Source organism: Plectrocnemia conspersa, unplaced genomic scaffold, assembly GCF_051122295.1.
Source record: "Plectrocnemia conspersa isolate PC_06_02 unplaced genomic scaffold, ASM5112229v1 ptg000013l, whole genome shotgun sequence".
In the NCBI taxonomy this organism is placed as follows: domain Eukaryota; kingdom Metazoa; phylum Arthropoda; class Insecta; order Trichoptera; family Polycentropodidae; genus Plectrocnemia; species Plectrocnemia conspersa.
The window spans coordinates 29,308,659-29,332,332 of NW_028277177.1; the positions used below are offsets into that span (position 1 = coordinate 29,308,659).

The window sequence follows — 23,674 nt, forward strand, 5'->3', positions numbered from 1 at the left end:
AATTTATCTCACTGTATTGATATAAAAGAATTTTGCTTTGATAAGTACCTATCATTTACTACGACATTGAACGTGAAGTTTCAATACATTGACGTTAAACTGAGCGACTCAATCAGTTTAAATTGCCAACTATGCGGAAGGACGTTCGACTATCAATCCAAGAATTGGTTTGTTAAAAAGTTCAACAACAACTTACAAACATTTACGAAACAGATTTACGTTAATAACAATACTAACAACAAAATGTACATTAACGATAAAGATAATTTGATTATCGAAGATATTAATATTAACAATAGAGGTTTATACAGTTGTTTAAACGAAGGAACCAACAATACTAAGATAGGACATATATTTTTCATTGATGTAGTGGAGAGTTCTAAAAGCATTACATATTATAATTATACCTACAACTATGATTCAATATCAAACGCCAATAAAAATCTTGAATCAATTTACAGCAATTGGAGAGTCTTTCTAATTTGGAATCATTGGACCTCTTGCAATAAATTAGAAGATCGTTACATCAGGAAGAAGATCGGCTTATGTAGAATTCATTCAAAGAATAAAAAACAATCTGATCCGTTAAATATAGAAGACCATGTATCAATAGCAGATTTATTCGTATCGTGTCGTTCAAAACTAATCAAAGAACTAATGCCTGAGATTAAAAAAATAATTAAAAATGTACCAGACATTGAAATTAGAAGATATTGTAAAAATCCATCATCGAATCACACAACTGAAAATATAACAAATATAATTTTAAAAGTGAATATTTATTCAAATAAAATTATTTCCTGCCTGAATCATACTAAAGAACGCAATGTTATTTGGTACAAAAATACTACAAAGCTATCTATAAAAAATGATACAAATTTAAATTATTCTCAAATTCACATGTATGTCGATACATATCACAATTTGCACTTGAACCGATTAACTAAACGCGAAGAAGGCTTATATTATTGCGCCGTTGATAATATCTTTATATTGAACATCAATGTGAGCGTAGTTGATAATCTAAAATTAGACAATCAAGTGTTTTGTAGATATTCTTTATATTTACTACTCGCTTTTATAATTAATGTAATAGTTTATTTCTTTGTTTTGTATTATAATGCTGTTTCAATGTATGCTTTTTAATAAATATTTGTATTTTCTTATCAAGTGCAATATTAACAGTCAATTAAGTACACATACGTAAAGAAATATTAAAAGTTTATGAGAAAATTAAAAATATGGATTTATTAGATTCTGTAAAAATTCCTTCATAAATTTACACGCACGTGCAACTGTCATAGCTAGCTGTCAAAAAATATTTTGGCCGTAAAACGTTATAAGAACGGGCAGCATTTTACATTTTTTGCATTATGTTTAAACAACAAAAATATTTAAGGCTTGTAAAACTATATTTTTTTTGTGAAATTTATTTATAATTCAGTAGTTGTTTTTAAAGGAACAACCCTCAATTTTTTTACAATTGTCATAAGCACGTGCTAATACATATCAATAAATACACTTAATTTTGATAATATTTTATTACACGGATCAATTTAATACATTGGTACATATTTTGCGATAAAATCATTTTGATTGATTGACAATGTTCATGTAATTTTTGATAAAAACTTTTGTTAACAGCTGAAGTTATTGTTGTATGACTGCATTAACTCTTAGACTGCCGACCGGTAAATTCTTAATTACTCGCTGTACGCCATGCGTTTTTAGCGATATCATTTTTTGGCTACTTACTCTGTTTAACACATCATTAAATACTCAATTTTTATATTTTAAAATTATATATGTATGTTTAACATGATTTAAACATTCTAATTATATCAATAAACAAACATATTTCATCGTGTTGTTGGTAATATGAAGTAAACAAAACTTATTATGCACTTAAATCAATTGGCACACCTACACACACACATGCACGCGCACGACACTATACAAGCGAATGACAAGCAGGGTCATGCTTCACACTGAGACAATTTTAATACATAAATCTGCAACGCATTTTTTCGTCGTCTGACCTACATCCTGTTATAAAAATTTACAAATCGACAACATTTCTTAGATGCATTCAAAATCATATATATCGTACACAAAAATAACCCTAGTAACCAAACCGCTTGTTTTTGATCAATGGTGTTTACAAATTATAGCACGCTCTTATGTGGAAGAAGAATTTGCAATTGTTTGTTGTTGAAGGTTGTCATATTTCTTTATATATAAAAATAATAAATAATAAAACTTGATAGCAAGATACGATGTTACAATTAACTATATATAATTATATGTATAATTTAAAATATATACATATTCCTCTTCTTCTTTCACGGCGCTACAACCGGTGATTGGTTTTGGCATTTCCACCTAATTTTTTGTAGGGCTTCTAGATATATCTTGAGCTTTAGTATTTCTTCCGCTATTGTTTGCATTTTTACTGGTTGGAATTTTGCACATTCCAGGTTCCAAAATTGAAGTTCAGTCGTTTATTTAGATTTCGATCGTCTAGGTCATTATGAATCGTGGCGGATTTATTATTTCTTTGCGATTTATCCACGTTGGTTGGTTTGCTCCACGATAGAAACCCTCCTCCTTTATCCGGGCTTGGGACCGGCAGGAGTGCAACATATCTACACTCCAGGCGCATTGGGGTCACGGTGGTATTAATTTAATCTAAATAAATAAATATATTACAAATAAATTATAAAATAATAGAATAAGTAAAATAAAATGATTCTACGACAAGGAATCGTTTTTGTTATTATTATTATTATTTAATATTTACTAAAAGTTATTATTGATATTTTATTAATTATATCTTAATAATATTTATTAATAAGTATTTATTAGTAATTATTATTATTATTATTATTATTTAATTATTACAAACAATAAAAACCATTCACAAAAACAGTTGACAATATTAAAACAGTCGAAATAACGTATACATATATTTACAAGTATTTACAAATCACAATTATCATTGAAATATTGATGACATAGTTTAATTTCGATTCATTAATTAAAATATAAAAAAACGAATCTCCGCGACGCGTTTGTGCTAACCCTAAAAGTGGCTTACGATCGAATATATGATCAATAATTTATATAGATGTATATTAAGGTATAAGAAAACGAAAATTCTAAGCTATTTCTAAAATTCATTATTTAAAGACAGCATAGCTTTCAGGTATGAGCGTAATATATAGTGGCGTAACTATTATGCCGTAGGGGCTGCCCATGTATTCACAAAGGTTTGTTATTATTTTAAATCATTTTAATTATACGCCTCCTATAAAAAATTGTAATTGAACGATAGGAGAACGTTTATTATGTACATAAACCGCAAAAGTTTGTGATAATATAAATCGTGAAGACTTTTGTCCCCGAAGATCTTCCTACGTCGTCTTCGCCTAGTAGTACTCGTAATATTGGATGAAGAAGTACGTGTAACTTTTGTTCCGGTAATAAAATTACGCGTGTATCGTGTTTTGTGGGTCAAATGGAAAAAGTAATAAAATGCCCGGAGTGCTGGGCATTTAGAATTTTTTAAATTGATTGTTTTTGTATGTTATATGTTTAAAGATGTATGTTTTATTTTATGTAATTTAGGTTTAATTTTTATAGATAAGTTTTTTATCATTTATTTTTAATATTATTATTTGTAAAGAAAAAATGTAAGAAAATGTATTGTGTTTTATTGCGAACGTTTGAGAAGCCGCGCGTGCTTGATGTCATCGGGTCTAAGTAAATAATGCGTTTTTGTGTGTGAATAAACAATGACAAAAATGCATAGCATGGACTCATTTTACGCTCGATTAAAAATATTTCGGTCTCTCGACAGTTTACACAAACCTGATGAAATTATATTTATTATGGAAAAAATTACGATGAAATTGAAAAATGTATAAGGCAGATTCAATTTCCTTTCACCGCGGCTGATATTTTTACGCGATTTTTAAATTTGCTAATATGTGGGGAAGCGTCAATTCAAACCATAAATTATTTAAATACTATTACAATAAATTAGTGTTTTTCAACCTTATATTATATAATTATAAAAAAAAACATATTACAAGACGCAAAGGTTCATGACACATTTATGTGCCCAATCCATGGTGGCGATTACCTTGATGATTTTTATAGGTATCATCTGCGGTTAAAGGGTTTTAATAATAATAAAAAAGTGTACAGCATCGTAATTGATCGAACGTGCGAGTGTGCCTTAAATAATATTTGGTTTGTTTTCATGGAGCTGGCAACTCCGTCGACATTGAGCTCGCTTGCGCACGGCGACCGTTCAGTCTCGCCGTAGCGCGGCGCACGTGCGGACGTCTGCTCAAGGGCGGCGGCGGCGGCGACAGAGCGCGCAGCGTGCACCGGCGTGGTATCTCTGCGACCCACCATCATGTCGACCGCCAACGCCGTGGAAACGCTGCACAGGGTGCACCGGCTCGTGCTCACCGGGGGTCAGACCATCTCCAGAGCCCTCGCCTTCCCATTCACCGTTCCTTCCTTCTTTCGACTGTTTTTACTATCGTCTAGTTCTCTCTATCACTTACAATCATCACTCACGTGTCGTCGGTGCTTTCAGGTCCGTGCGGAGGCAAGACCACCGGCCAGTCCAGAATATCCACCTTCTTCGAGAACCTGGGATGGAAGGTATGCATCTATGTCGATATCTATTTATATTTATATTTATATTTCGACTCTACAGTGGGATTTTAAAAATATTTCCTTCACTTTCATTCATACTCGATGAAATCTGTCCGCTTTTTCACTGCCAAGTGTCAAAATGAGATTTTTATACATTTTTTTTCAAAATTATAAAACTCTTCAAAAACACAATATGTACTATGATTTTAGTATACAAAAAACACTATTTTTTATCGACTTGGTTGTCTACTGAATGTAACAATATATTTTGTCAGTATATGTTATTTTGAGTTCTGTTTTTAAAATAATTTTAATTATACGCATTACAATTAGTTTTGTTAAATATTATGTACAAGCTTAATAAAAATAAAGTATTGTCGTTATAAGTCGTAATTGAAGCCTTTAAAATTTTGTGTCAAAAAGCTACTAATCATTTATTTCAAAGTTACCGTCTATTCATAGTTATTATCAACTCTCAATATTATTATTTTAATAAGTTCATCACTGAAATTTTTATGTAAAGTAACATTTTTAAATAATTTTAATAAGACATTTATTTACAAGATAAAATTTATGAAAATCTGATTAAAATAAAGTGCAAGTTACTGTTTATAACCATTTGATACAATAGTTTTCAAGTAAAAAATAAAAGTAATAGTAATAACGAAAATCTTTTACAAAAGAAATGTCATTGATGTTTTTCAATAGTTAGTATTTCTATCTAAATCAACCTAACATTGTAATTGTATGCATTTGAATAATAATGGCTTGTACTTTTTGGTCAGTAACTTTTGCATATTATTATTTAATGGGTATTTTAAAGATACAAATGCAAAAAAACAATAGGAGACTACCATTTTTGATGTAAATTTCTTTGTTGCCATATTTTTGAATGGCTCAGAATTTTATTACGGTTGTGGTCAGAGTTTATATTAAATAATATAAATGGCTAGAGTAAATATTAGACGGTCAGAATAATTTTTTCCAGTCAATATTTATTAGAGTTCATTTGTCAGTATTTATAAAGAATAGCCAGTTTTTATTTATATTATATTATAAGCTCTGTATTTTAAACTCAATTATGACCATTGATTATTTTTATTCTGACCCAAAGTTGATTTAAATTCTGACTTTTAAATTTATACTGACAGCTTAAGTTAAAAACATTAAAAAATCGCTTTGATGATTTTGTTTTTTATTTTGAATAATACAAAAGAACAAATAAATCGAATGCTCTATATATTTTAATTTATGTTATCAATTTATTTTTTAATGTTCACCTTTTAAATTTATTCTGCAAACGATATGTATAATGATGATTCGATTTATTCTTGAAATCAGTCACCTACAAAATACCAGCACCATAGACCGTGGTATAAGTCGGTGACATATATCTAAAACAGCTAGGTTCAAATCTCATATAGATCCTAACGTTTTACAATTTCTATTGTATCCAAGAAATCGGATTTATAATTTCGATCGATTATCATAAATTAGGTTTTCCTAAATTTCTCAAATCTCACGGACAAATAATTAAAATAAAATCAGTAAATATACAATTAATTAAAAAAGGACAATTTAAATGTGCATTATATGCAATAATTGTAATTTTATGAAACAGTATTTTTTTAAATGCACATATCTTGAAATAATTTCAGCTTGATATTTACTTAGTAGCTATTGATCGTGTTTACTTTGTTGTAATGTATTGGAATAACGCCTATCATGTTGCAACCTAAGAGTGATACATGAGTAAAAACGGACCATTTTTTTCCTGCCAGAGAGCACTTTCAAAAATATTTAGCCAAAAATGGTCCGTTCCATTCTTTACATTCGCAGCATTTCATGAAGATATTAATTATGATTTTTATATGAAGTAGGAGTGTACTATTTTAATTATGAAACGCATAATAGATCATATTTTATAAAAGTAGTAATATACGATAATTCATCAAAAAAATATTTCTAAAAGTTTGAAGAGCATATAATAAAAATAAAATATTTTACTGAAGCTTACCTTGTTTCGCTATTATTTATCATATATTAAATTACCACTAAAATATCAAGGTGTACTAGTTTTTATTTTAAATGATACATAAGCTATTATATCCAATTGAATGCTGTTAGTTTACTATTGTTATTTGCATATGTGTAGCAGGAACATGTTAATTTTGAACTTGGCATGTCGTTTATTTCCTTCGTAGATAACCATGGTTAACGCTACAGTTAACAGTATACATTTTAGTCAACTGTTTTAAAAGGCATACATTACAGGCTAAGAAAGATTTTTAACAGTCAAATGGGGCACTTTGCAAGAGCTTCTGATTCTCAAACTAAAATATACCTAGCTTATTTCCTAAACATGTTTATTAAACTGCAAATAACCGCATTGTCATAATTTGTTAATGACAAAGTCAGCGTTTCCTTAAACATACAATAAAATATCATTTAACTTCACTCAGTGCTACATGGCGGTGACATCGGTAAGTAAATTGAGGGAAAGCGTTTGGACTATTAATCGACAGATTTCATTGATTAAATATGAATGTATTTTTAAACTCCCACTACAGTCATAGTATTTATATTATCGTACGTATTGTAAAACCGCCGGATCTGTTTGTTTCCGATTAAAAAAAATTAAGGGTGGCCCGCGTGCCGCCCCGATAACGAAAGTGGCTCCACACTGAGTTTATTTGCAGGTATTCCGCGTGCCGGAAACAGCCACCATCCTGCTCAGGTACGAAATCTGAAACATACATACTACATAAATGCATTACTGTGTACGACCCATCCGTCATGCTCACAAATCTGTTTAAAACAACAACATCCATTCCATCATTGGGTTATTAACGTCATTTAGCGCATAGCGTCGAGGAGTCGTCTCCGTCAGAGAGACGGCACCTCGACGATCTGCCACGGGTGACGATCACGTTTCCAATCGATTTTCATTTTACAGCGGCGGTATCAAGTTTTCAGACCTCAGCGCCGAACAGGGTGAGTCGATTCATTTTATTATTTTGTTATGTATCCAAATTGTAGAGAATGATCTAATTAAGGCAGTTCTTAGTTAAAGCAGTTAATCGTATTGTGAGTCATATATGTTTCATTAGTTATCTATTTACTTGATATGAACGTTTAAAATGATAACGTCTAGCAATAGTATGTTTGTTTGTTTATAATATAGATATAAAATACATTTATATATATTGAAAAACCAATTTTAGATATGATCAATGATTTTAGTAAATATTTCGATTTATTCGTATTATTTATAATTATAATAACACTGTGTTTTGGCATTTTAACTTCATACAAAAAATACACCTTAAATTGTATAGTAACTAATATATGTATTAACTAAAATAATGCAAAAAATCGATTCTTTGTGTTTCGTAGTTAAAGTCTTCTGAAATTAACCGCTAATAATTAGCTCTGATATGGTCTCGATCAATGGCTCCAAAACTTTTTTAACACTATTTTTTTATTGATACTGGATCCTTAATTTGACTTGACCATTGCAAATACAATAAAAAAAAATTGATTTAAAAAAAAAAGTTTTTGTCCCAATTATCGCAAATAAACTGCGATATTCAATGTGTTAATATAATATTGGTAATATTTTATTGCTATAAATTAATATTACCATTGAACCACCACTTTTATTTATTTTATAAAGATATTTAAAAGTAACGTTCCCACTGCGACGGCGCCGACAGGATTTTATTGCTTTTGACGTGATTTTTTTACTTCTGAGAAGTGATAATTGTTTTTGCGCCCCTTTATTGACCAAAATTCGGTTTGAATACACTTTAATTAATGCTCCTATATCAGTAGTCCGTAAGGATAACTATTATATTTTTAAAACATAGTGTAAAATCGAAATGTCGACAAACTATGGAGCAAAATGCGACTTCTTTCCGTACATCTACTTCCGCTAATTTTACCCTGAGAAATGAATTGGTTTAATTTGTATTTTGGACTTTAGGTTTGGTTAATTCGTGTAGGTTAGGTTTTGGTTTGAACAGCAAATGCACGTTTTGCAACTGTCGAATCGAGTTTCATATATTTACATTTTATAGCAGTACGTACAATTAACTCACTACTCAAAGGGTTAAGGAATAACACAAAAAAATAAAAAAATATTACGCAAGATGCATAGTACTGTATGTATTATCTATTAGTAAATTTAAATTCAATTTGATTTACTTAATATATAAGTATATACGTAGTGGTGTTAAATTAGTGGCTTATAAATTACTTCAAGTCTAAATTTTCATTAACACCTATCTGTTATATTTCTATCTTATGATTAATTCAGCTGCGCACTGTGAAATTGAAGGTAAATAAATTTAAATAAAAAAAATATCGTTCAAATTTAAGCCAAGTAGCGCGATATTTTTACAAAAAAATGCGAGGCTCCTTAAGTTTAACTGCGCTTTTAAAAAATATGTTTGAACGAGATGACACCACTACGTATACACGTTATCCTAAAACTTAATGCTCGTTTTTTTTTAAACAAAAAAGTAATCAAAAACATCAGGTTTTATTATTTTATATTACATTTTTTTACATAATTTAAAAAGAAAAATAATTAAAAATAAAAATGCAAAAAAACTAATCTAATGCAAAAGAGGTGCCGGAACTCACTTCTTGTCAAGCGTTTTACTAGATTTATTTATTTCAAAATTTATTGATGTGGGAGTATTGATCAAAGTGTATTCAAACCGAATTTTGATCAATAGGAGGGCGCAAAAACAATTATCACTTCTCAGAAGTCAAAAATTCACGTCAAAAGCAATAAAATCGTGTCGGCGCCGTCGCAGTGGGAACGCTCGTTACGAGCGTTCCCACTGCGACGGCGACGGTACGATTTTATTGCTTTTGACGTGGATTTTTGACTTCTGAGAAGGGATAATTGTTTTTTGCGCTCTCCTATTGGTCAAAATTAGGTTTAGATGTTCTTCATTTGATTCTCACTTATTGAAAATCGATATATAGTAGAAAAAAATCTTATCTCTACATATTTTGTATCCATACTTTTCATTGCTTCTTATCATACCAATGTTTCCATATTTTCTGTCGTCGTTTCTGTTATTGGTTTGGCCTTTTTTATTGGGACCGACGATTTTCTTTCATTTTTAAACTTGGGGTTAAATTTTTACACTTTAAAATAAGGAAAATTAAAATAATGACGTCATATTTACGTTAAAATAAAGAAATAAAATGCTACGCAGATTGACAATCGATTTTTAAACATCAGTAGTACTAGTAAAAAAGGTGCCGGAACGCCGTTCCACCGCGTTACATGACAAAAAATCCCTGATCGTATGTAATATAGACAAGTAGAAACGCGCGAGCGTCACTCGGGTTAATGCGAATCGGCACTAACGCCAAAGGTGGTTGAACGCATATATTTCTTAAACTCTTAATGCTAGTCAATAAAGTTCATTTTAAAGTGTCTTTCATACTGTAAAAAAAAATACTTTAATCAGATTATTTATGTGACAATTTTAAAATAAAGGGTTAATTTCTGGCAATTGAAGAATCTATAGATTCTATACCATTTATTTATTAACGAGAAGCTCATACATATATAATATAAATATTTTTTTATTTTTCCTGTTCATATATGGTTCATAATATTTTTGATATTTTTGGTTCACATTTGAAACTTTATTTTACTGTTATTTTATCTGCACTTGTATATTAAAAATAATATAGTAGAACTGCCTTTTTTGAGTCACTATATTTAGTATCGTTCCGTTTATAGTTTTTACATACTAACTTGCATGCTTCAGATAAACGAGCATTCTTTGTTAATTGTACATGTTTTCACATATTTTGCGATCTTATCGTAGACTAAAAGCATTTTCTTCAAATAGATAATGCACCCGAAATCACTGGTCAAACTCGAAGGAATGCCCGTTAATCGCAAACGGATAGATAAATGGTACTGCTCGTGAAATTGCGACAAAATACTCTACGGAGATTCTCAAAATGTGCGTCAACTATTCGTGTAATTTTGTAATATTTTTCTCGGAGCTATTCGCGTGAATATATTTTCGCCCACAGCTGAAACTGTGGCTGGTGTATCTTTTCAATGGTGCTCGATGTTAATTTTAGAATTTTTGCTCTTAACCCGTTCATTGCTAGCTGTATTTTTTTAAATTAAAAATAATCATATTTTTACTGTATCAAATGTATAACATAACTTCAATTTGTTACATAACATCAGGGTCATTTTTATTGTTACGTTATAACTATTTTGTATAACACAAGGTGACAAAGGCTATGTACCTATTAAATTTTCCCTTGAAGCATGGTCATGGAAAGTATGCCTTCAAATCTGATATACAACTGTAAACTTTATACTCACCTTCAGGATAATAAGCTTAAAGTGCTCATACCAATCGGACAGTAATTCCCTGAAAGGTTTCGAATGTCACGTTTCAAGGTCCCACGGCTGATCGATTTGTCCCGTGTGACCACGTAATAATGACCACTCGGGCAGAAGAATTCCGCCCCTAATTGCTTCAGAGGTCGCTTCACTTCCAATTCGTGTAGAGTGCTAGGTCAAAGGATGGTGGCATCGTGGAGCTTTAAAATCGATATACTACATCAACAAGTGGCAGGCGCTTCTTCCTGGTCACGAGTTAGTTGAAAACTTTTGCGAAACTATCCGAGCTATTCTTGGCACGCCAATCTTCACTTATTATTATCAATTCTGAGCATCTTCTTGACAAGCGTGTCAGTTAATATTAACCATTTTTAAATTATAAAAGCAAATCTATAGGTTAAAGACCTTTCATATGCTAATGTAACCAAAGTCGGGTTTTGCATTTCGATATTGCGCCGTAGAATCTCGATAAGAAATAATCTTGTTGTACCAACGTCTATAAAAAGACTCAGATATTTCCGGATTGTTATAATGAATGCGTATATTAACGTTTTTTTCTTAAATTCCTTGGGCGGCTTTGGTCGCAGATATAAGTATTCGTTAATAGTTGAATCATTCGTATTTTTATTGTGTATGTGGAATATCAAAATCTGGGGCAGGAGTCGAGGGATGGTGGCGGTAATGGGTCAAGGGTGCACTTCGCTCACCCCTTACGACCAAAATATCGATACGTTTTGCATTTCACCTGATCAATGTCGCTTAAGGTTTTTACAGTCTCGCGGTCGTACATATAAAAAGACATTTGAAAGTAGATTTTCAACTATCAGATTGAAGCTGAACTTTATGAGAATACATAATCACGCTATGATATTTACTTTCTTTCCTGTCGATTTCTTTGTGATTAAGGGTCATTTATTTTTCTGCAATTCTACTAGTATTGAAAAATTTCTGTCTTATGTATTCGGAGAATTATTTTCCGCATCAAGCGATTTTCCACAGTGTGTCTTAGATGTATAAAGTTACGTTTACCATATAAGGATTTTCTTTTAATTTATATTGTTTTTCCCATTGATATTTAATTTATTTCTTGACCCTTTTACCATTAAAAGTTTAAAATTAAATGTCATTTAATTTAGTAAAACATGAAAACTTTCGGGAAACGCATTTTAAGCTTAAACTGTCTTATGGCGCATATTATCCGGGGGCACCGACCCTAGGCGATGCGTCATCTAGGCGCTATTGTTGACGGGGTGCGTTCTAGTATCGTCCTCCTGAGGATATGCTGACTGTACTGGATGCCTTAAACGAGGCCATGTGCTCAGTGACGAAAGTTCGGCGTTGAGGTCTGCTTAATGGCGGTCACCAGGTTAATGGTTTAAAGCAGTGTGAGCCTCACATATTTATTTAAGCAAAAAATAACTTTATAATAGAGTAATGTTTTAATGTGAAACTTGTTTTTCAATTTTCTCACTTAAATTTTTAATATTTATGGGCTATTTTTTAATTTTCAATCATTGCTATAGATATATTTTTATATTTAGGTTACAAAAATATTTTATTTTGTAAACAGGAATTATAATAATGTATGCAAATAAAGTTTATTTTGAATCAATTGTCACATAAAAATCTTGAGTATTGGAGGAAGAACCATATTTGAAATATTAACCTTAATAATACTTTTTTTCTTGTGTGACAAAAATATTCTATATAAAATAACTCTTTTTACATAAAATATGATTAATTATTTATGAAAAATTAAAAACAATTTTGATAAAAAAAATAATTTACTGAATAAACGATTACAGCAGCCGCTTAAAAATATCCTAAAACGCATTATGTTTTATGCAAAAACTATTAACTTTTTTATAAATATAAAACGCCTAAAACATTAATTTTTGAACAAAAACTTTTTGCCCACTTTTCCGTCGCCTCCCATCGCCCAATGAATTCCCTCGGACGAATCTCCATTGCGCTGTATAATAAACACTGACTTCAGGTCAAGAAAAAATAACTGCGCTGTCCTCTTTAATCCAGTCGACGACCACCGATCAACTGTTTGGCGTGGCTCAAAACTATTGCCATCCCTGGCACTCTTTAAAACGCGTGCTTAATCAAAATTTCTATATTTTTATTATCGTCTCATCACGTTTTCTATCTTTCAAGGGATTTTGCGTTGCGTCGTTATCACATTTAGGGACATTTTGACGATCCTTATTTTATTTAAGGTTTATATTCAAATGTAATTGTTGAATATAATTTGTTTCATTAAGAACGTTTGCTTAGAAGCAATAGCGTTGTGGTTAATAGAGACATTCAAAATTTGGTACAACTATTTATAAAAGCAGCAATAACTTGCTTTCAAATAAATGCCTGCTATCAATACTAATAATGAAAGAATCGAGCTGAAGAATATGAGGCAATACCATTGTTTTTTTTTTTAAATAACTATACTGTTTTTTTATAGATAGTAAAAAAGGTTCAAAGTTATTTTCAATTACTAATTATTTTTGTGCACGTGTCGTATCAAAGATCGGTTTGAACTCTTGGGACAGCTGCTTTCCTCGGTTTTTTAAGGATCGGATAAAATTTCAATATTTTTCATTATATTTCACGAAAAATTGTGCAGTGAAGGCAGTTCAAATTTTCCGCTGAATGTTTCACTGAGCTACGCTCAATTTTCATATGTATGTAAATCAAAATTGCAAAATTTTTATGTATAAAACAAACTTTTTTATTACACTAATAAAATATATCTGATTTATTATTGTGACATACACACTGTTATATACAGTGATGCGAAAGTCAAGAATGTGCTCAACATAATTATAATTTAATTTATTATTTTCCAAAATAAGGGAATTTTGTTATTACTTTGCATAATTGAGATTGATTCATAATAAGCTTTATCACTCATTATGTTATGAGGAATTCGTTTTTTTTCTTTGGGCGATTGATTTCAGTTTATAAGGATTGTTTTACAATGATCAGTAGCTTTTTAGATCGTTTTCTCATTCTAGTGTGCTGTTAGTAAATATATGTTTTGTCACATAACCTTTTGATTGCCGAAATACTCTATATCGGCTTTTGTTATTTTGAAACATAAATGCCGAATCTTACGTAATCGTTGGAGATAGAATCTGATACATTTTTAATAGACTGCAGGGTATTTCCATTGACATTTTTATTATGTAATACATCGAAAAGACTCGGCAACCAAAGGGTTCATAAAATAGTAATTAACAAAAAATAGTGAATTATAATGTAAAATGTAGAATAAATTTCTACGGTATCTTAAACACGTGACTCCATAGTACAAAGCTAATTGTCAACAGCAACGTTTTACATATAATTCGAGTTAAATTAAATTTGTGACAAATAAAAAGTTGAAAATTGGTGTATGATAAAGGTCCTTTATTACTTTTTAAATACTTTGCTAGTCTAGATTATATTTAATTCAGAGAATTATTCTGCTTCACATACATATGTACGTAAGTATAAGTTCTCCGGTTCTCTTTTATACATAGTTCATGTTTAGAATTTAATATGCGAACCTTGCTTGACTATCGACTACCATTAGTTTCGTCTTTGATCTATTGTTTATTAATACAATGTGACGATTTATTTCTAGGACGTCATTTTAGTGGTCGATTTTAAAAATTTTCCATTTCATTAAGATTTATAGTATTTCATTAAATGATATGCATTTTTCTGACAAATTCAAGGGGTCCATGTTCAGAATCCACGTCAAAAGCAATAAAATTACAAGTAAAAAACAATTATCCCTTCTCAGAAGTTAAAAATTCACGTCAAAAGCAATAAGCGTCGCAGTGGAAATGCTCGGTTATCTAGCGCTTAAATTACAACTTTTTATAATATTATTAAAAATTAAATGTAGCACATCTAAACCGAATTTTGACTAATAGGAGAGCGCAAAAAACAATTATCACGTCTCAGAAGTCAAAAATCTACGTCAAAAGCGATAAAATCGTGCTGTCGCCGTTGCAGTGGGAACGCTCGGTACGGTTTTATCGCTTTTGCCGTGAATTTTTCATATCATAGGTCTTAAAAAATATCGGTAAGGATAACTGTCATATTTTTAAAACAAAGTGTAATATCAAATTTACTTCTTCAGCTTATTTCCTCCTGAGAGATTAATTGCCCTAGTCTGTATTATGGACTTGACACAATGAAAGTTCTAAGACTATAATTTGTTTTAGGTTAGGTTTGGGCTTAAACAGAAAATGAACGTATCGCAACTGTCAAATTTTCATAATTCATATTTTAAAACATAGTGTAATACTTAGGTGTAGACTAACTATGGAGCAATATGTGAAATGTGACGTGTATCTGTACTTTTTCTTCCGCTTATTTTCCCTAAAAAGTTTAGTTAGCTTAGTTTGTATTATGGATTTGATCTAAAAACAAGTTGAGAATTTTTTGTTAAGTTATGTTAGGTTTGAGTATTTTTTAAAAGTATTTTTTCTGGTATTTAAATTGCAAAAAAATAATTTGCTGCGATTTTTTATAGTGATAAATTATTCTACTTCTGTATTACTTATTTTTAGAACGTGAATATTTTTTTAATCGTCCTTATTATTTTTATATGACTCAATGTAAAACGTTGCTATATGAATTATTTGAAATATGCATTACTTATAAATTGGACCATAAAGATTATATAACTCTACATGTAAAATTTTGTATCGATTTCAATTTAACAAATTTATAGCCATCATAACTTCCATGCAAATGATTTAATTAAATCCTTTGAGCGCAACATTATTCCCAATGTAACAATTTCAAAATAATGTCGTTAGTATCAGTAAAGTAATAAAAACGGCTATAAAAAATCTATACTTTTTAAACAAAATAAAATATTTTCACTAGTAGTATACATTTTATTTCTCTAACTCAAGTTAACCGTTTGAATGCTGTAAGGGCGCCGGTGTCCGCTTATGAACGACGACATGAATACCGCTAGGACGCGGGTGTCTGTTTCTAGTTTTATATATTTTTTTCTATATTTAATGTGTATTTACTTGTATAAACTGGATTTAATTTTGTTCCTATAATAAATAGTGGTTCACACAAAAAAAATATATTTATAAAATCATCATTGCCAAAAAATGCTTTGCATTCTTAGCATACACCGCCTAATTTTACTTGGCACTAAAAGGGTTAAAACGTATCAAAAAATGAATTTACAATTTCACTAGTCATTATAAATAGAATTGTATTTGTTTACAAAAGGATGATTCGGCACTCGTTGTTTCAAAGATCAAAGATTCACAGATTCCCGTCACATTGTCTGACAAAATACTATAATATTTCAACCCAAAACTGGTTAGTCTTAAAACTTTTATTAGGTTACGTTGGGTTTGGTTATTTAGTGTAGGTTAGGTTTGACTGTCAAATTTACTCATAGATGTTTTAGAGTAGTATATAATTTCACTGGTGCCTATTAGTTAAATTATATTTTCGCTAGTAGAAATATATATCTACTCGTGAAAATATATTTGGACTTCTGTAGTGAAAATATATCTTCCCTGAAAAATACATTCACTGTAACATTTATACATCGCATGTAAATAAATAATGATAAGTATGTAAATGTATATATTACTACTACTTATGGAAAAGTTGAAATCATATAATTTTACTAGCACCTGCCAGATAAATTATATTTTCACTGTTAAAAATATATATATCTATCGGTGAAAATGTATTCAGAAATAATTTCATTAAATGACATGCATTTTCCTGGCCAAATTCAAGGGTTCTCCCACCCCCCCAAATGACGTCTCTGATTTCTTTACGACCATCCTTGATACCGCCATTTAGATATTTTGATTTTTCAAGTTCAAAGCTCAGAGTGAAAAAAATGAGTTATTCAATGCTTCATTGATACAATCTCTTGTCGGTTTTTTTAAACCAACGCTTGATTTCTCTTCGTTTAACCTCAATCAACTTGTCGGACATTATTGGCGCCTTCAATGAATCTCGATTGATAAGTTGGCTGTTTGTGTAATTTATTAGTTTAAGCGTGTAAGGCCGTCCATGAAGCAGAAATGTGCCTCCTGTTTACCTATGAATTTCTAAACGCATTTTAGTACCTGGGCGATAAGCCACAAGGTAACTGCGACAATAGGACCAGAAAGCAACTGTGCATACTTTAAACAGTGTTCTATGGCATTCCTAAAGCACCATCAATCAGTATATGAATAGTCAATGCTGCTCTGAAATTTTAAATGTACACCGACGTCAGAATCGATAGGTCAATCGGTGACCGTTCTTGGCGCAATGTGACCTTTCATTTTCTCGGCACGTGAGGGGGTTTGGTGGCGGATCGATTGTGTCATCGAATTACACCATGCTGAGATTGCATCAAGGCGAAGGTCGAGGCTCGGAGAGCGTGTCAGGGTTAGGGCCACAAACAACCCCCTCCGTGCTACGGCTTTTCATCTGTTGCCAGGTTGGGTGAACTCTAGGTGCTGTGCTTGCTTATCGCAGTTGTGTCATCTGATTAGCGACACGGGGTCAGCTGCGTTTTGTTTTGATAGATAATGTGATGTAATGAGTCGGTTTCTACCGGTTGCATCTGGTCTTGTTAGTGCTGATATTGATAAGATGTGCTTTCGATCGTATAGCATCATATGTATGTATCATATAATATATACATTCTGCATGAGAAGAGGATCAAGTCAATGACGAAAAAAGCTATAGATCTGATCACTGGCTTAAGATTTGATTTGAGGGTGGCTCAAATGGAAATGGTTTTATGATGTTATTTTTCTAAAATACATTTTTTATGACAACATAAATATTTTCATAGCGTGGAAACTATTGAGAAGTGACTTGAAAAAGGTAGTTTATTTGATGATAAAAATAAATTCATAAATTAACTGAAATGTTTTAAATACCAAATGAAAAAAAATATTGAAAAATTAAGACCCGAGCATTATTTATCATATGGATGTTTAGAAGAATATTTTTTAATAATTGCTCAGGATGATCCAATTCGAGTTTTCTATATTGGCAGCACTGTAAATCAGACAGCTGTCAATAATCACGCGTGTTTAAAGTATCACTTCGGAAACAAATGTTGATATGGCATTCGAACTAAGATATTTTGGGTATTGGTATACACTATCTATACCACTCGTCTATCATGCTGCTATTGCTTTGCACAAATCTTTGTGAATCCGATATTCTTACCAATATTACTATGGATTTATGATATGAGAGCATTGGTCAAAGTATATTCAAACCGAATTTTGATCAATAGGAGGGCGCAAAAACAATTATCACTTCTCAGAAGTCAAAAATTCACGTCAGAAGCAATAAAATCGTGTCGGCGCCATCGCAGTGGGAACGCTCGGTAACGAGCGTTCCCACTGCGGCGCCGACACGATTTTATTGCTTTTGACGTGAATTTTTGACTTCTGAGAAGGGATAATTGTTTTTTGCGCTTTCCTATTGGACAAAATTGGGTTTATATGTTCCTCATTCATTTGTAATATTATTATACAAGTTCTAGTGTGAGCGCCAGATTACCGAGAGTTCCCACTGCGACGGCGCCGGCACGATTGTATTGCTTTTGACGTGGATTTTTGACTTCTGAGAAGTGATAATTGTTTTTTTCGCTCTCCTATTGGTCAAAATTTAGTTTAGATTTGCTTCATTCGTTTCTCACTTATTGTAAGTCGTTATATTGTTGATATACTACCAGTATTACAAAATGAAATACCAAAATCCACTTTTGTTTCAAATCCGTACATTTTCTTTGTTGAATACGATATCTCCATGGTGTAAAACTACGATAACGACGATGCCCATATTGTTTGAAAGCAGAAGCAGAGAATATAATAATACTCATATGGGATTAACCTAAATAGGATTTCCAAGTAGTGCAATTTATTCTATAATGTGTTTTTCTATTAATCACAGTGTTTATAACATGTTTTCCTATCAGTTTTCTTACACAGTTTTCCCTAGTCGATGATTGTTCGTTTTTGTTTCGAGATTATCTTATCGATAAGATTTAGTTGGAATTGCAAAAAAAAAAAACAATTCATAATTAAATTAAAAAATCTACAAAACATAATCACCTGTGTTGTATCATAGTGACATTGAAAGGGATAATCATACAATTAGAATATTTTATATATTGAAACAATAATTGTCGGGATATTCGAATCTGGGGTTTGCTAATCAATAAACATGATAAAAGATGCGAGCGGTACTTGGATTATTTATTAGGTCTATTTTTATTATTAATTAATTAAAATAATAATGTCGATACAAATTATTGCAATCCTAATAACTATTCGAGTACGCTACAAACTAGCGTATCGTACAGAACCGAAATCGCTAATAAATTATAAAGGTGACACGCGCTCCGCATAACAAAACTGAGCATCCTTAACGCATTTTTTCAAATTTTGCGATATGTCCTCATCATTGCTCGAACGTCATTAACAGAAGTATTTCTGCTAATAATTTTTTTCTTAAATTATCGATTTTTTCTTTTATATTAGTAGCTACTTTTTTTTGTACATCTTATCTATTTATTTAATATTTATTATATTATTTTATTTAGCTAATATAAACATAAATAGAATTTATTAAACTTGTTTAATGTATAAACATTAGTTAAATGAAATATTAAATTACTTAATATTATAATTTATTTCTTAATGCACAAAGGTGTTTCTTTATTCTATTTAGAAGTTCTATCTCTATATAACATTAACAAATTTTATTGGTGGGTCGTGTAGCGGGAAGTTCTTAATTTTGTTTCATGCTTTGATTTTAGTATATTGTATTTTTTTTAATGAAAAAGTAATGTTGTCTACCACATTAATACTTTAAATATATTTATTGTCAATAAATATTTTTTTAATTATGCTGTCGTTCTCACAATTTCATATAAATGTCGTTTATGTTTTAAATGCTTTTCAAAAGTCATTGTGTAAAACCTAGTGTATGACATGTAATTAAATATATTGCTGTAACACAGGTATTGCTAAGTCATTTGGATATGTTTTAATCTATAGAACAGTGTGTACTTTATATTCTGTTTGTTTTTTACCATTATCGGTTTTCTGTGAGTAATTCTTTGAAATTGCGTGTCGATTCCAGCTATTAAATTATAGTAGACGTAATACATGAGATATGAGGAAACTACAGCTCACGACAGTTTGTCATTCGACGGCAATTACGCTTTATAACATTATGCCGAGACAAGGTAAATGGTTTCGTGCAAATGCTGTTTGTTTGATTTTTTCGGGGAGAAGTTGAATACGTTGTGAAAAAAATCAGTTGCGTGAAATTATGGAGATTGGCGTTGGTTTTTCGCGTGACCAAGCGTCGTTTCAGTGGAAAATTCTCAATTGACTGTTGTTATTGCAGCTTTTTGAGATAAGAATCGAACGACTGAATATCTATAGTATGCTTTGAAAATATGCAAACGCATAGATACGTGTCACATTGCTGGGGGTTAAAGGTGAAGTAGATAGTTTGCTATCTGCGATTATTTTACTAGCTAGATACGTAGTGGATTCGGTTGCTTTTGGAAAGCTTAGACAGAAAAGGAACGGGAAAAAGCAAGGCAACCGTCTGCTGGAAGGTCGCCAAATTTATTGTATTTTATTTTTCGACTTCCCGTCTGTGACCTAACCACTGCTGGATGAAGGTTTATTGTGCTTTACAAAGCACTTAAGATAAGTTGCTTACGTTATGATAATTTTCTAATAGTTCGAGAAAAACTTTCTGTGATAAAATCATTAGCAACCGCAATTTAATCCTAGACAACGTTCACTCAGTTATTCCAAATTTGCTGTCATTTTGCCAGTCGCTTCCTTCATTAACACATTTAAAAAAGAGTAAATTTATTTCGAACTATAAATTTAGTTGATCTTGATAGGACAGCTCTTCTCCTGTTTGAGATGATTTTGAAGAACGTCTGTGACAGAGTCAGATCTATTTTAATAGATTTGGTTTTTAAACATTATTTTTGACAGTTCCGTTTTGATTGATTTTTTATTTTACATTGCGATATTTCATCGATAGTTTAATCAATTATTTATTCTTAAATGTTGTTCCATCGCGGTCTTTTCATGTGACACTTTTATGATCTCTTGAATGCATGTAATTGTCTTTTGTAGTTATAAAACCAGAGTTGAATGAATCATTTTGTGGCATGTGTATGTTTACTAGTTAATCGTTTATGTTCTTAGCAATAATTAAATATTGATTTGTCCTCATATATATTTATGTAGATGACAATTTAAATGAGCAATATATGTATAAAGTAATGTTCCATAAAACAATTTGTTTGTGCATTACTAATGGACAGATTAGGTGCGAGAAAGCATTGGTCAGAATGACTCGTCTTCTGGAAAAAAAATCAGATGATGCACAAATAATTTATTTTATGGAACAAAGTATTTATTTAAGTGCACATATATTTTAAATAATACCTTGTTAAATCGCACCCATATAAAAACTTGACTTTTTCGATAATTTATAAGAAAGATATAAAGCGATGGATTCCTGGTAAAATTAATAAGGTTTCACGAGTAGCAATAGCAACGTTGTCGTGCAGTAAAACATCCTGATGTATTTTTTTTTTTTTACATATGTGTTTTAAGTACCTCATTATGATTTTTATAACTATTTGAATTAATCATAATGATCTGTGAGATTAGAAAAATTTAGTTATACCTAATCTGTGATGATCGATCAGAATTATGATTATATAATAATCACTAATTATGATCTCTTTGACAAGATCAAAAGAAGAGTAGTTAAAATTAAAATGATTTTATGTTATTTTTTAAGAATAATCTTTGAAGCACACATTCAAATTTCCTTTAAAAAAATACATGTATGATTTGGATTGATATGAATTAATAATCGCGATATTCATCCGTGAGATTAGAAAACATAGGAAAACCTAATATGAATTATAATTAAATAATAATATATATTACATATAGGATTAGAACCTAGGTCTTTCGCGTATCACTCATTACTCCACTGGTTTATAGCTCTGGTTAAAAAAGCCTAATAAAGCACACCCTTTTTATCAAAAGATAATCATAATATCATGTTTGTGCGAACCTTGCGTGTTTATTTTTATAGAATTCAAAGGTATTGATTTTATACAAACATTGATATTATCAATAATTAAGATTTTATCGCTCACTCATAAGAAACATATGCTTTGTATACAATGTGCTGTATAATGTTTTAGGAAAATAAAAAACAATTTTATTTTTATTGTTAAAGTGAGATTAAATCTCTATTTTGAGTGCAATAGTAAAGATTGTCTATAAATTTGCCAGATCGAGAATTCACACTTTTTGCTTAAAAATTAAATTGTACAAATATTTTTAAATGTTTTACAACCACTGATTTTTTTATACCACGCAATAGAAAGGATGGGTCTGTGCCAGATGTTTAAAAATATGCACGCTTTCTTGGAAGCTTTCAATAAAGATCAGAAGTATTTAAATGTCAACAAATTGTTTACGATTTACGATTTCAATTACGCTAATCGGCATTATCTTTGCTTTGGTAATCTAAAAACTACATTAAAAATCAGATAAAATGAAACCAATCCGCGTGGGAATCGGCAGATTGCAAAAATGTATGGGGGCTTTACACAGAATTACGCCAATAATTTTTTAAATTATCTAAAGAGCTTTTTCATATTTATATTGTTCGAAATATAAATAATGTAAAGTAGCAACAGCTGATTTCTGTATGATTCGGTTATAATCTCGGCACTCTGTAATCAATCGAAGTAGATAGATCCATTCTGGTCCTTCATTATAACAAATCATCATCATATTGAATTTTATTTTCTTCAATCATCCTCCAGTTCTTTGTTAATCAATAATATAAAGATATCTACAATCACATACTATATTCATGTTATTTTACATATCAAAACTTCTCAAGAAAATCATATTTTTTATGTATTGATAAATTAATATTGAGAAACTAGAATGCCTAGTTGTCTCTAATTGTATTATTTTAAGATCGCGTTGAATTCTCGGATTTCAGATTTTGTATCTGAACCAGGACTGAAGAGCGGCGTAAGTTGATTTGCTACATGTCTGAAGTGAAGTATTAGAAGTCATGAAAGGTGGGAGTCTATTTTGTAAGTGCGCTATATTCCCGCTTATAAACTCTTGGAGATAGGAGAGGCTCTTTCCTATTATCGATATTCGGGCTAATACGATAATTTGGGGGCAGAAACAGAATTTCACTTCTATTATAAATATGTATTTTTCGTTACGCATTATAAAGCCTGTCGTATACTTGAAATACTATCTTTCGAATCCCATTTGCACCCTAGTGATTTTAAATTTCTATCGTGTCTGCAATTTTGGAATTGGTATTTATATAATTATAATTTCAATCGCTTTTTGTAATCTCACATATTGATTGTAAGATGTAATAATAGTTTAAAATTAATAAAATGTCACTAATTTATAGACTGATGTCTCACTGTTTACTCAGGAAGTGTTGACGCGTTAAGTTAACGCTTATGTAGCAAAGATTATCATCAAATAAAAAATATATGTATATGATTAT

The 23,674-nt window shown here is 30.7% G+C and overlaps 2 protein-coding genes across 3 annotated transcripts in view; both read left to right on the forward strand.

The window, feature by feature from the left end:
- The first annotated feature begins 124 nt into the window (after window positions 1–124).
- On the forward strand, window positions 125–1,263 carry LOC148227796 (uncharacterized). The gene is made up of 3 exons (XM_088202047.1): window positions 125–715; window positions 779–1,005; window positions 1,255–1,263. The coding sequence occupies exons 1-3, from the start codon at window positions 244–246 to the stop codon at window positions 1,261–1,263; spliced, it is 708 nt and encodes a 235-aa protein (XP_088058173.1). The 5' UTR covers window positions 125–243.
- Window positions 1,264–4,258: 2,995 nt separating this feature from the next.
- Ttd14 (TRPL translocation defect 14) overlaps window positions 4,259–23,674 on the forward strand; it is a 40,973-nt gene continuing 21,557 nt past the window's right edge. The window contains exons 1-4 of one of the 2 annotated variants that reach the window (XM_088201548.1): window positions 4,259–4,484; window positions 4,610–4,677; window positions 7,371–7,408; window positions 7,628–7,665. In XM_088201548.1, coding sequence (XP_088057674.1) covers window positions 4,424–4,484; window positions 4,610–4,677; window positions 7,371–7,408; window positions 7,628–7,665 — 205 coding nt within the window. In that variant the 5' untranslated portion in view covers window positions 4,259–4,423. The remainder of the gene's footprint in view (window positions 4,485–4,609; window positions 4,678–7,370; window positions 7,409–7,627; window positions 7,666–23,674) is intronic. The other variant, XM_088201547.1, reaches the window with a different exon arrangement.

Coding starts and splice junctions, on each gene's coding strand:
- LOC148227796 (XM_088202047.1), top strand. CDS start 244: ATGTACATTAACGATAAAGATAATTTGATTATCGAAGATATTAATATT. Junction 716..778: donor CATTGAAATTAGAAGATATT/GTAAAAATCCAT, acceptor TAAAAGTGAATA/TTTATTCAAATAAAATTATT.